The following is a 12,517-nucleotide window of genomic DNA, read 5'->3' on the forward strand; positions in this document are numbered from 1 at the left end:
CCCGCACGCACAGCGATTGTTCAGTCCCAGTGCGGGAGGGAGGAAATGCCCCCGGCCCAGATCCTACAAGGCACTTAGGTGCGTGACTGCCATTGAAGCCAAGGGGAATTAGGCGCTTGCTGCCATTGAAGCCAAGGGGAATTAGGCGCTTGCCTTCGAAGCGCTGGCGTTCAGACGTGTATCAGCGAGCCCCCAACCCGCGTGACTAGACCCCAAAGATGTTAAGGCCAGAAGCGATGGTTGGATCATTCTAGTCTATACTGCAGGCCGCAGATTTTCACCCACCTGCACCTACTAGCTTGTGTCTGACTCACCTACATCTTCCAGAAAGGCGGGGGGGGGGGGGGGCGCGAACCAGCCACCCCCCGGACCTCTTCCGCACCCAAATGCCTCCCGCCCGCCTGTAGCTCTGCCGATCAGCACCTCCCCATCTCTCCACCACGATCAACTGTTCCACGGTGGGCACCTGCATTTTCTGTGTGTAAAAATCCTGATCAATTCACTTCTCAATCTTACTTTGGAGAAGAACAGAACATATTGAACTCTAAGACCCCCTACAGGGCCTTTTCTCCAGCCTTCATTCCTTCAAAGTAGGAATAAGAGATCCTCCGGAAAAGGGCTTTTTTCCGGAGGATCGGGGCCAGTGTAGACGCTCTTTTCCGGCTTTTCTAAAAGCCGGAAAAAAGCGGCGGATATTTTTATTTAAATGCCGCGGGGGATATTTAAATCCCCCGCGGATTTCCCTATTACGACCTGTAAAATTAGCATGCCCCTTTCGGAAAAGGGGCCAGTGTAGACGTAGCCCCTGTGTTTAGAAAAAGGAGATGGAAGCAGTCCCTCTTTGGAGCGAAAGCACACACACCTACGGCAAATCCACAAACTCTGCACAACGATACTTGCCAAAAGGAAGATCCAATCTGGGGCTTCCTGACTCAGAGGGTGGCTTTTAAAATGCTGCCGTTTGCGGAACCAGTTGCAACCGTGCAGAAAAGCAGGATGTTTTGCGCATACTTACAACCTTCCACAACTGATCTGCCTCTAACTGCTGTCACTATTGTAAATCTGCTTTTGGAAAATACTCTTTTGAGATTCTGATTAGCTGGGTTGTTTTTATACAAGCAGGAAACAAGCCTAACATATAGCTACCGTACGTTTTTGTTGTTGTTTTGTTTGTTTTCTTGCAAAGGCATTTGATGGCATTAATAATTCTCCATCTGTTATTTTGTTAAATATATGAGCTTCTTTCCAATCAGTGTATGCTGGGTGTCTGTTTATGCCAATATCATTATAACCTTCCCTCCTTTCCTCCTGTTTTCAGTAAACAGCAGTTGAACATTTGGCTAGTCTGAATGTGTGAATGGGTCTGATCCTTACCTGGTGTGAATTTATCAATCAAGCTATGCTGATTCGGATTTGGCTCTCTCTCTTCCCAACTGACATTTTGGGCAGTTGCACTGGTGTGGTCTAAGGGATGGTTCAAATGTACTTATGTATTTTAAAAATGTGCATCTGTCTGTCCAATTGTGAGTCTGTTTGTTCAAGAACTCTTCCTAAATGGTAAGGGCTAGGACCACCACATTTGGTATGCAGCTTCCTCTTCTGGGCTGCTACTTGTGTGCAGTTCCTGCCTCCTCTGGTCGCTGCCTGTCCCGATGTCATTAGGGTCCAGAGTCAACACCCAGCTGAGCGGAGAATGGCCACGCCCCCTGCCTGCAGGCTCGGGCAGGCGCGAAGCTGTAGCCACTGCCCCCTGGGGAGGCTTTGGTTCTGCAGCCCATGGATTCATGTCACAGCCTCCCAGCCCCGCCCCGGGGCCCCGCCCCCGCCTCCGAGCCCCGCCCGCCCCGCAATGGGCGGGCTCCGGACGCGGACGTAGCGTCGCAACGTCCCAGGGTCGCGCGGCGCGGCGCGGGCGCACGTGGGGAGAGGCCCCGCCCCCTGCCATGGCGCTGCTGCCCCGCAGCGCGCGCGAGTTCGGCTCGGCCGGCTACTGGGAGCGCTTCTTCCGCCAGCGCGGCGCGCGCGCCTTCGAGTGGTACGGCGGGTACGCGCAGCTCCGCCCCGCCCTGCGCCGCTACGCGCGCCCCCGCGACACGGTGAGACCCCGGCCCCCCCTGCGCCCCCCCGGGATCCCCCTCCCCTCCCCCAGCGCCCCCCCGGACCCCCCCCGGGATCCCCCTCCCCTCCCCCAGCGCCCCCCCGGGATCCCCCTCCCCTCCCCCAGCGCCCCCCCCGGGATCCCCCTCCCCTCCCCCAGCGCCCCCCCCGGATCCCTCCCCCGGGATCCCCCTCCCCTCCCCCAGCGCCCCCCCCGGGATCCCCCTCCCCTCCCCCAGCGCCCCCCCGGACCCCCCCGGGATCCCCCTCCCCTCCCCCAGCGCCCCCCGGGATCCCCCTCCCCTCCCCCAGCGCCCCCCCGGGATCCCCCCCGGGATCCCCCTCCCCTCCCCCAGCGCCCCCCCGGGATCCCCCTCCCCTCCCCCAGCGCCCCCCCGGGATCCCCCTCCCCTCCCCCAGCGCCCCCCCGGATCCCCCTCCTCTCCCCCAGCGCCCCCCCGGACCCCCCCGGGATCCCCCTCCCCTCCCCCAGCGCCCCCCCGGGATCCCCCCCGGGATCCCCCTCCCCTCCCCCAGCGCCCCCCGGGATCCCCCTCCCCTCCCCCAGCCCCCCCCCGGATCCCCCTCCCCTCCCCCAGCGCCCCCCCGGGATCCCCCTCCCCTCCCCCAGCGCCCCCCCGGGATCCCCCTCCCCTCGCGCCCCCCCGGGATCCCCCTCCCCTCCCCCAGCGCCCCCCCGGGATCCCCCTCCCCTCCCCCAGCGCCCCCCCCGGATCCCTCCCCCGGGATCCCCCTCCCCTCCCCCAGCGCCCCCCCGGATCCCTCCCCCGGGATCCCCCTCCCCTCCCCCAGCGCCCTCCCGGATCCCTCCCCCGGGATCCCCCTCCCCTCCCCCAGCGCCCCCCCGGATCCCTCCCCCGGGATCTCCCTCCCCCAGCGCCCCCCCTGGCATCCCTTTCCTTCCCAGCGCCCCCCCCCGGGATCCCCCTCCCCTCCCAGCGCCCCCCCCGGATACCCCCTGGGATCCCCCTCCCCTCCCAGCGCCTCCTCCGGGATCCTGCAACCGCTCCTTCCCCCTGAGATCCCTTCCCTTCCCTCCAGCGGGATCCCCCTTCCCCTCCCCCCAGTGCCCTCCCGGATTCTCCCTCCCCCAATGCCCCCTCAGCATCCCTTCCCTTCTCCCAGCAGCCCCCCCGGGATCCCTTCCCCCTCTCTCCCCCAATGTCCCCCCCCCCGATCCTCCTCTCCCCCAAGGCCCCCCCCCCCCGGCATCCGTTCCCCACGGGTGTTTGCTCGTCTCCATGGTGTGTGAGGCGGGTTGGGACCCCCAGGGAAGCTACCCTCTCTTTGCATGTCCCAGGTGCTCGTGGTGGGTTGCGGCAACTCCGAGCTGAGCGAGCAGATGTATGACGTCGGCTACCAGGACATCGTGAACGTGGACATCAGCGAGGTGGTGATCAAGCAGATGAGGGAGCGCAACGCCGACAGGAGGCCGAAGATGAGCTTCCTGGTGATGGACATGCTGCAGATGGACTTCCCGGACGCCCGCTTCCAGGTGGTGCTGGACAAGGGCACCCTGGATGCCATCCTGGTCGACGAAGAGGAGGCCACTCTCGAAAGGGTGGACAGGATGTTCGCTGAGATTAGCCGGGTGCTGCAGGTTGGGGGCCGCTACCTGTGCGTCTCCTTGGCCCAGGCCCACGTGGTGAAGAAAGCGGTGGGCTACTTCTCCCAGGAGGGGTGGGTGGTGCGCATTCACCAGCTGGCGGGCAGCGAGGACAGAGAGGCCCAGCAGCAGTTCGTGCTGCCCGTTTTCCTCTACGTCATGACCAAGTGCAAGAAGCTCCCTGGTTTGGTGCAGCCGATCCTGGAGATCTGCACGGAGGAGCTGGACAAGCCCGTGCGGGTGGAGAGCGCGGAGCGGCTGGTGGAGGCGGTAAAGGAGAGGCAGATGTACGCGCTGCTGCGCAGCCAGCTGGACAAAGCCCCCGGTGCGGGCGACGTCTCCCTGGATCTGTGCGACGCGGACACCGGGAAGCCTCGCTACACGCTGCACGTGGTGGACAGCCCCTCCGTGAACGCCTCCCGTGACCATCACTTCGCCATCTTCATCGGTGAGTGGAGCTCCTCCGAAAAGGCGTTTCTCTCCCATCGACGGCAGCGGGGGCAGCGTTTCGCCGCAGGACTCTACAGTTCTGCTCGTAAGCCCCTGGTTAGGTATAAAAAGGCTCTGATTTTCACCTATGCTGGCTCCTAACCACTCCTGTTTGTTTCCACGGCAGTTGCTGGGTGTTCAGAAGAGAGGCTTAGGGGTTTTCCAGCTGAACGTGGGCTTGTCGGCAGAGGCTAGCAAACCCGGTGAAACGAAATAGTGCCCCAGATCTGCCACTGTCACCCAAACAGAGGGCGGGTTGCCTTTCCTTCCCCCGTCCAGCTCTCGGGCACTGAGCATTTCTCCCGCTGATTCTCCAGTAGCTAGGATGAGACGTCCCAAGTGAGGGCACCAGGAAGCCGGACACATTTTGTGTCAGTTCTCCCGAAACGGAGTTTTTCTTTAAATTCCTTCCCATGACAAGCTTTCACGTTTTCGACTGGCTTTTCCAAAGTGGGGGGAAATTCCCCCCCCTTCCAAACAAAAATCAATTCCTTTTTTCGGAAAGAGTCCCCTTTCTTGGCCAGCGCTGCTCAGCAGCTCTGCAAATCGAGGCCCTTATCAAAGCCGCCTTTAAAGGCGGTAGAGCCCCCACATTTAGATATCCAGGCTTGAAAATCTTGGTGTTCGGGAGCAACAAAACAAGCCATCTGTGTGTAGGCAGAGCCCAGCCACTGGCCAAAAAAGCAGCGTGGTGCCCTGAGCGGATACGGAGCCTTAATCGGATGTAAGGAACTGGCGACGGAGCGGGCTGTGGGTCAGATCCCATGTAACTGCCCCATTTTGCCTCTCCAAATTGTGTCCATCGGTGTAATCCAGGGGCTCCCAACCTTTTCCAGATGGGGACCCATTTTGACAATTCAGGAAGACTTGGTGACCCAGGGCAATTCAAAAAAATGTGGCAATTAAGAGCCACCTGGGGAGACCCTTTTAAATATAATGCTGACCCATAGATTGGGAAACCTTGGTGGAATCTGAAGATGTGGTGAACAATGGGCCTTGATCTCATCAGCACTTGTGATAGCTGGATCGCTCCCTACCTCAGCTAGCTGGGCAAGCACACCATGCACGGTACAGCTGTTAACCAGGAGGCTCCGATCCTGTCTCCTTTGCAATGAGCTGTACCCTGCCCCTCTGTTCATTTCATTGAGGTTCGTATGGAGAAAGGGACCAGCAGCTCCGCATTTGGGTGGTAGAATCTGTCCCTGCTAAGAGCAGATGTGTACCCCGGAGCTTTTACGCATGTTTGTAGCTAACGTTCTCCGTGCTGCTCGGCCCGGTTGTTCCTAGCCAGGTGAGCGAGATAGACCAGTTCTCTGTGTGGATATCCTCAATGCACTCCTGGCAGTTTGCCGGGTTGGGGGCATGTCTGGCACATCTCCAGTGTGTACAAACTCCGGCTTCCTTGGGACTAGCAGGGGCCTGGAAGTGCCTTGCTGCCATTTGCAGGGAGGGCTGACTCCACCGGTGCAGCCAAGCCTCCGTGTCCCGAATGGAGTTGGGGAAGGGGCCCCCCACAACGGAGTCAGTTGAGGGGTGTGGCTCGCCAGGGCCAGAGGGCTGCATCTAAGGAGCTCTGAGCACCCTAGCTCCATCTCGATCCAAGCTGTGCTGTCGTCTGGAGCTTCTCCCTACTAGAGCTGAGAGCAGCCGCTTTGGCTGCTCCCGCCTGCAGGCCGAGATGCTGGTGAGTGGCGCCCGACTCTGCTCTCCTGACACAGCCCCTTTCTCAGTCCCGCAGGGCAGGGAGACGGAGTGGCTCTTTGGCACGGAGGCGGGTCGGAGGCAGCTGGCTGCCAGCGCAGGCTTCAGGCGGCTGGTGACGGTGGCCCTGCACCGCGATCAGCACTACGCAGGGATGGAAGGCATCCAGGCCCAGCTGTCGGGGAAAGTGATGGAGCTGGCGCCGCCTGGCCTCCCGGCCCACCAGCAGGTAGGTGCTGTTCCCAGCAAAGCCAGCCTGCTCCTCTCCCCGTTCCACGCCTACTGCGGGGTCTCCGCTGGTCTTTGTGCAGCCATGTTCCGCTTCCCGGCCGGGGGTGGGTTCCCTCTGCAAAGTCTGGTCCCGGTCAAGAGGGGTTTGGCTCCGGGGCGTAACTCAACCCAGCGTCTAGCCCCGGGGTGTCCAATGCGCTAGCCACGCGTGGCTGTTTGGCCGGCTGAGTGTGGCTAGTTCGCTAGAGCGAGCCACTAAGTGGCTACTGCTTCAGAACTGGTTGGACCCCACAGGTCTAGCCGCCGTTTTATTCTCCCTGCCCCCCTCTCCAGTCACGTTTTCTTTAGGCTGTGACTTTGGAGGCCTCATCTTCAGACCCTTCCACAGAGCCTGGTTTTTAGAGGGAAGGCACCTTGCGCCGTGCATCCCAGACCACTAGCCCTGTTTCCAGAGCCTCTTTGGGCTCCTATGGCAAATATCCTGTTCCTTCCTAAGATGCATCTGGTGCAACATGGCTATATCCTGGATCCAGTCTCTTCAGTGTCTTCATGAACGATTTGGATAATGGCCAAGATAATACACTGGATGTTTTTGGTTGAGACCAACTGCGCTCTGGAGTAGGGATGTAAAATCTCGTTCAGTCAGTCCACCAGTTAAACATTAGGGTTGGACGGTTAAGCAATTGAGTGGGGTCCCGGATGGAGGGGTGCTAGGTGGCAGTGGGCCGCTGTCGGGCACTGGTTAACCCATTACCCGGTAAGCATCGCCGCTTACCCGGTCACATCCCTGCTCTGGAGGAGAGGATCAGAATTCAAACTCATCTGGACAGACTGGAGAAATGGGCCGAGGTAAATAGGACGAAAGCAAATAAGGACGAATGCAAAGTGCTACACTTGGGCAGGAACAATCAAGTGCATTAATGCAGCATGGGAAATGAGCGCCTAGGGAGTTCTGCCGAAAGGGATCGGAGAGGCAGAGCGGATCGTAAGCACAGTATGAGTGGCCAATATAATACTGTTGCAGATAAAGCGAACGTCACTTTGGGATCGATTACTAGGAGTGTCGTAAGCAAAGCACAAGAAGTCAGTCAAACAGGTCTCCGCATCCGGCAGACAAACCTGCCTTAATGTGAAAGATTAATATACTGCTACTCCTCAGCACTGATTAGGCCTCAGAAGAGTTGTGTCCATCTCTGAGCAGCATGCTTCAGTAAAGAGGTGGACAAATGGGAGGATGTCCAAAGAAGAGCAGCACAAATGAGGAAAGGTCTAGAAACCAGGGCCCGTGGGGAGCGATTGAACAAAATGGGTTGGGTTGGAGAAGAGAAGACTGAAGGGGGAGGTGTTACGTCTTCAAGCACGTACGCGGCCGTTCTAAAGTGGAGTGACACAGCTTGTTCTCTTATCCACCGAGGACGGAGCTAAAAGCAACGGGGCAAAAGTGCAGCGGGGTGGTTAAGGTTGGACATCAGGAAAAGCTCCTGAACTGTCAAGGTAATGAAGCACTAGAACAAAGGGCCTGCCGAGGGGGTGGACTTGCCCTTCCTTGGAGGCTTTTAAGACCCAGTTAGACAAACAGCTGGTGGTAGAATTCTCGGGAGGCCAGCTGGTTCCCTCAGAGTATTGCCAGGGTGGACAAAAACCTTAAGAAAGCAAAGTGACTTTCTGATTTATTTGGGCACCGCTGAAATCAGACGAGATCCTTGAACCCATCAGAACCTGTATCCAGACAGCAGCCCTCTGACTGTGGTGCTCCATGGAGCCAGGCTGCGGTGCGAACACCCTGGTCTCCAGTTGGCCTAGACGGGGAGCAGGTGGGAGCTGGCACAACTCCGCATAGAACAACCCATTGTGTTTGTGGTGGAGAGACCCTATTGTGCTCTGTGGGCCTCGTGGTCTGTGACGCCCTGTCTGCTCCTTTCCTCCTGCCCCAGGTGCCGTTTCTCTCGGTGGGGGGGGACATCGGGGTCCGTACCATTCAGCACCGGAACAGCAGCGCCAGGAGTGGGGACTTCGTCATCGAGGACGTGAGGGGGGACGACGCCTGCTACTTCCGACGGCTCATCTTCCTCAGCAACAGGAACGTGGTGCAGTCCGAAGCCAGGCTGCTGCCCAGCACGGCCCCCAAAGGTCAGCACGCTTGGCCTGGGGGCTGGAAAGAGGCTCGGGGGCGTGGGCAGCTGGGGGAAGGGCTGGGGAGAGGTGCAGTAGAGCCAGCCACGGTTGGATGGTTCTGGGCAGCAGGTAGGGAGGCTGGAGCTGAGGGGTGTCCAGGCTGGTACCAAAGTCCAGGGAGGGGGGCGTGAAGGCGGATGGGCGTCTGGAACGTCGGGAAGGGAGCAGCGAGAGGAGTTCCCTGCAGCCAGAGGTAGGGGGCCGGGCTGCGGGCTTGGGGAGACCGTCTAGCCCCTTTGAGCCCTCAGTGGAGATAGCAGACTAAAAGGAGCCCTTCTCCGAGCTCCAGCAGAGCCCCTGCGGGCCTGGCGTCCCCTCCCCCAAGGAGGCGCCATGTGTCCCCTCAGCGCGTCTGCCTGGGCACCTGGCTCACCTCTGTCGTGCAGGCCAGAAGAAGCGGAAGAAGGCGAAGAAGAAGCTGGCGGCGGGCGCCACGGAGGCCCCCCCGACGTCCGCCAGCCAGGCCGTGGACAGGAGCTACCTCTGCTGCGAGCACCACAAGGCCATGGTCGCGGGCCTGGCGCTGCTGGGAAGCCCTGAGCTCCTACCAGGTGAGAGCCCCGCAAGCCCAGGGACAAGGTCCATCGTCCCCAGGACGAGTCTTCCCTGCACTTGCACTGGGCTCGTCTGCAGGGGCCGGGGTCTCCATCAGAGACTGACTAGCAGGGGCCCAGGGACCACGGCGCCGGCTGCTCCGTCCGTGTTCTCTCCCCTCTGCCCATCCCAGAGGCAGGGGGTGAGTCTCAGGGGCCGGCCAGGCACTGTGTGGAAAGTGCTGTAACCCCTCCACCCCCCAGCGCAGTTTGTTTCGGTTCGGAGCGGCTGTGCAGGCTAGTGGTCGGAGCAGGAGCCTTGGCCTCAGGACTGCGGGTTTCTGTGCGTGGCGTGGACACCGAGGGCGCAGGGCTGCACCGGTCTGTGCCCAGCTCCCCGGCTTGCCCGCGGCACGGAGGGGAAGCGCTGCTCTCCGGGCATGTTGCGATCTTCCCATGGCAGGCCTCGGAGGAGTGCCAGGCCCTGCTGGTCGGGGGGCCGCTCCGTGGACTGGCTGGGCTGGGGCCCGGGGGTCTCCCGGTGCTCTGGGTCAGGGCGCCTGCCACGGCAGAGCTGGTTCAAGGGGCTGACAAGCGAAAGAAGCTCCTGCGTGGTCCCAGCACCCCGGGCCCGGCGGGGGCTGCGTGGGAGGCGTCCGGCTCTGCAAGGCCAGGGCAATTCAGGGCAGGGTGGGTTTGTTGTCCAAGCTGAGCTGCGGGGTGGCCTGGTGCTTGCCTGGCTCTGGCGCTCACTGTCCTGGGCGCTCCCATTCGGCAGCTAATGCCTGGTAGCCCGGGGGCAGCCCCAGCGTCCGCAGACGGCCTCTGCAAAGACAGCTCCTGCCCCGAACTTGCATGTCTGCATTTCCAGGCTCCACGGGGACCCCCGGTGCAGCTGGAGGTCCAGGTGTGGTCGGGATGAGAATGAAAACTTGCCCCTCGAAGGCGTAAGAGCTGATCCCGCTGACCGGCCGGGGTGTGTGTCTGGAGCAGCAGAGCGTGAACTAAACCCAGCTGCAGGCGGGAAAGGGTTAACAATGTAGGGGGCCGAGGGGATGGGAGGGATGATGGGGAAGGTGCTTCCATGCCCTGGAGCTACCCCAGGACCTAGGGAAGCCGGATTCAGTGGTGGGGGCGTCTCCCATCAGCCTGCAGGGGGCGGTGGGTCGAGGAGATGGCGGGCGGTTCATTTCCCGGCTTGTTCCCGCTTGCAGGAGCCCGGCTCTCGGTGCTGGTGATCGGGCTGGGCGGGGGCAGCCTGCCGCTCTTCATCCACGACTACTTCTGCCAGGCCTGCGTCGAGGCGGTTGAAATCGACCCCGCCATGCTGGAAGTGGCCACCCGGTGGTTCGGCTTCTCCCAAGGCGACAGGCTGAAGGTGCACGTCGCGGACGGCTTGGACTACGTGGCCGAGCGGGCAGCAGCCGAGGGTAATTGGCCTGGGGCCCTGCAGACAGCCCATCTCATAGGCCCCCATCCCACTCGCCCCTTCTCGAATGCCAGGACGGTATCCGTGGCAGAACGGAGCCCCCCCTTGGCTCCGTGGCCCTTGTCGGTTTCTCCTGTCCCCCACCAAAAGTGCGAGGGGCCCTCTTTTGTTCTGAGCTCTGCCGCTTGCCCCATCAGCCCCTCCCGGCGTTAGCGACACCCGTGAGCTGCGGTGCTGTTAGTACGGCGCCTGTAGTGCCAACGCAGTGGTCTTTGCTTCTTCTGTTATGTGTTGAACAGCTGCCACGCCCCAGAGGTGGCTGCATTTTAGTGCCAGGGGAAAAGCCGCCTGCACGTTATTTGTTAAGCCTCGGAGGAGCTGTGCAAATGGCAGAGGGATCTTTTTCTAAACCTGCCACCTCGTATCTCTGTCACTGCCCCCACATCTAGGGCAGCGAGTGGGCACTGGCTGAGTCTGGTACTTTGGGGCCACTGACTGCGCTCTGTTCTCCTTCTGCAGCGCCCGCCCGGTACAGCGCCGTCATGTTCGACGTAGACAGCAAGGATCCCACGCTGGGAATGAGCTGCCCGCCCCCGGCCTTTGTGGAAAAGTCCTTCCTGGAGAAGGTTCGGACCATCCTGGCCCCAGACGGTACGGAGCGGCTGTTTGACAGCCTCGCGTGTGCGCAGATCTCGCGCCAGCCGGGGGTCAGCACCTTGAGTCTCTGTGCTGAAGCGAGCAACCGTGACCCGCACGGGGAGTTGGATCCCTGGGCTCTGGGCCTGGTTCTGCCGCTCATCTCTGCCTCGGAGCCCTGCTCGGAAAACCGAGCCAGTGCCACCCGTCTGACGGGACGCTCGGCAGGCGGAGCCGCTGGATGGATGTGCGGGGTGGTGTGGGGCAGGTGGCTGGGCCTTCCTCCGTGAGCAGGCCCACAAAGCGAGGTGCTGTTCATCCGGGGGGGAAGGGCCAGGAGGGGCGGCTGGGCTGTTCGTTCACGAGCTGCAGCTACCGGCATGCGACTAGAGCCCAGAGCTTGGCCATGTGCTGGGCCATCTCACATCCCAGCATGCCTGGCTGCGTGAGCACAGCCTGCTGGGATCTGTAGTTTCCCAGCAGCGCCTCTGCCTGTGGGGGCGTGATACTTCTGAGCACTCCAGCGCCTACGCTGCCTGCTTTCCCCTTGCTGCAGGTGTCTTTGTGCTCAACCTGGTGTGCCGAGACTCCCTGCTCAAGGCCTCCGTCCTGGCCGCCCTCAAGGAGGTCTTCCCTCTGCTCTACGCCCGGAGGATCGAGGGGGAAGTCAACGAGATCTTGTACTGCCGCCCGCACCCTGAGGGGCAGCTGGCTGCCCCGGAGCTCCTGGAGGCGGCCCGGGTGCTGGAGAGGACGCTGAGGCAGCCCGGCCGGGCCTGGGACAGCTCCTATGTGCTGTCGGACATGCTGAAGGCAGTGGAGCTTGTGTGACCCGCACGGGGCTGGGAGAGGAGCTGGCGGCAGGGACGCTGCGGGTAAAGAGCGACGCCCCCCACGTACCCGTCCCGGCTGCTGGAGCCAGAATGGTGCCTCTCGAGCAGCCTGTCCGGGAGGCAGGATCCTTGGAGGGGCTGAAGGGAGGCTGCCAGCCGCGGAGAAAGGCCTGGGGCTACCTCTGCCCTCTCCAGAAGGGGCTCCAAGGTAGCGGTGAATGGGATGTGAACTTCTCTTCCGTCTCCTGGCTGGGACGTCAAGGGTTAACCAGCGGGCAGCCCCCCGCCCGCAGCCGGCCTGGCCGGACCTGGCCTTGTTTGACCAGTAAGCCGCCTAACCGGGATTTGACGTCCCTGTCTCCTAGTGCCTTTGCCGGCTGCCAGGGCGCAGGGCCTGGCTGAGCTCGGCTGCGGGGGCCGCGCTGGGTGTTTGCCGCGGGAGCTTCCCCCGCTCTCTGCATTTAAAATAAATGTCTGTTGCCCCCGGCCGAGGTGGAATTGAGGAATCCGGGCCCTGCGTGAGGAGGGGGAGGGGACCTGGCCGGCATGAGGGGTGGGCCAAGGGGGCCAAAGCTGCTAGGCTGGGAAAAGGCGGGAAGGCCTACTTACCACAGGGGGCTGCCTGGGCCTGTCTGACCCCCCCATCTGCCTCCAGGCTCTGGGTCTACCTGACTCACCGTGTGCAGCCTTGTCACTCGCCCTGCCTGCCCTTAGTACTCAGCACCCCCTGTTCCACCCCAGCTCCCCCTGTTTTGGGGCCCTAGAT

At 61.7% G+C, this 12,517-nt stretch overlaps 1 protein-coding gene across 2 annotated transcripts; it reads left to right on the forward strand.

The window, feature by feature from the left end:
- Positions 1 to 1,898: 1,898 nt before the first annotated feature.
- METTL13 (methyltransferase 13, eEF1A N-terminus and K55) lies at positions 1,899 to 12,240 on the forward strand. 2 transcript variants are annotated; one of them, XM_075937026.1, is made up of 8 exons: positions 1,899 to 2,096; positions 3,419 to 4,172; positions 5,944 to 6,143; positions 8,080 to 8,275; positions 8,707 to 8,871; positions 10,068 to 10,283; positions 10,802 to 10,933; positions 11,475 to 12,240. In XM_075937026.1, exons 1-8 carry the CDS (start codon positions 1,944 to 1,946, stop codon positions 11,747 to 11,749), a joined length of 2,091 nt encoding a protein of 696 aa, XP_075793141.1. In that variant the 5' UTR covers positions 1,899 to 1,943; the 3' UTR covers positions 11,750 to 12,240. The 2 variants fall into 2 exon arrangements, with proteins under 2 accessions (XP_075793141.1, XP_075793142.1); XM_075937027.1 differs by having other exon boundaries at positions 1,922 to 2,044.
- The last annotated feature ends 277 nt before the right edge of the window (positions 12,241 to 12,517 follow it).

This window comes from Pelodiscus sinensis, chromosome 9, assembly GCF_049634645.1.
Source record: "Pelodiscus sinensis isolate JC-2024 chromosome 9, ASM4963464v1, whole genome shotgun sequence".
Taxonomy (NCBI): domain Eukaryota; kingdom Metazoa; phylum Chordata; order Testudines; family Trionychidae; genus Pelodiscus; species Pelodiscus sinensis.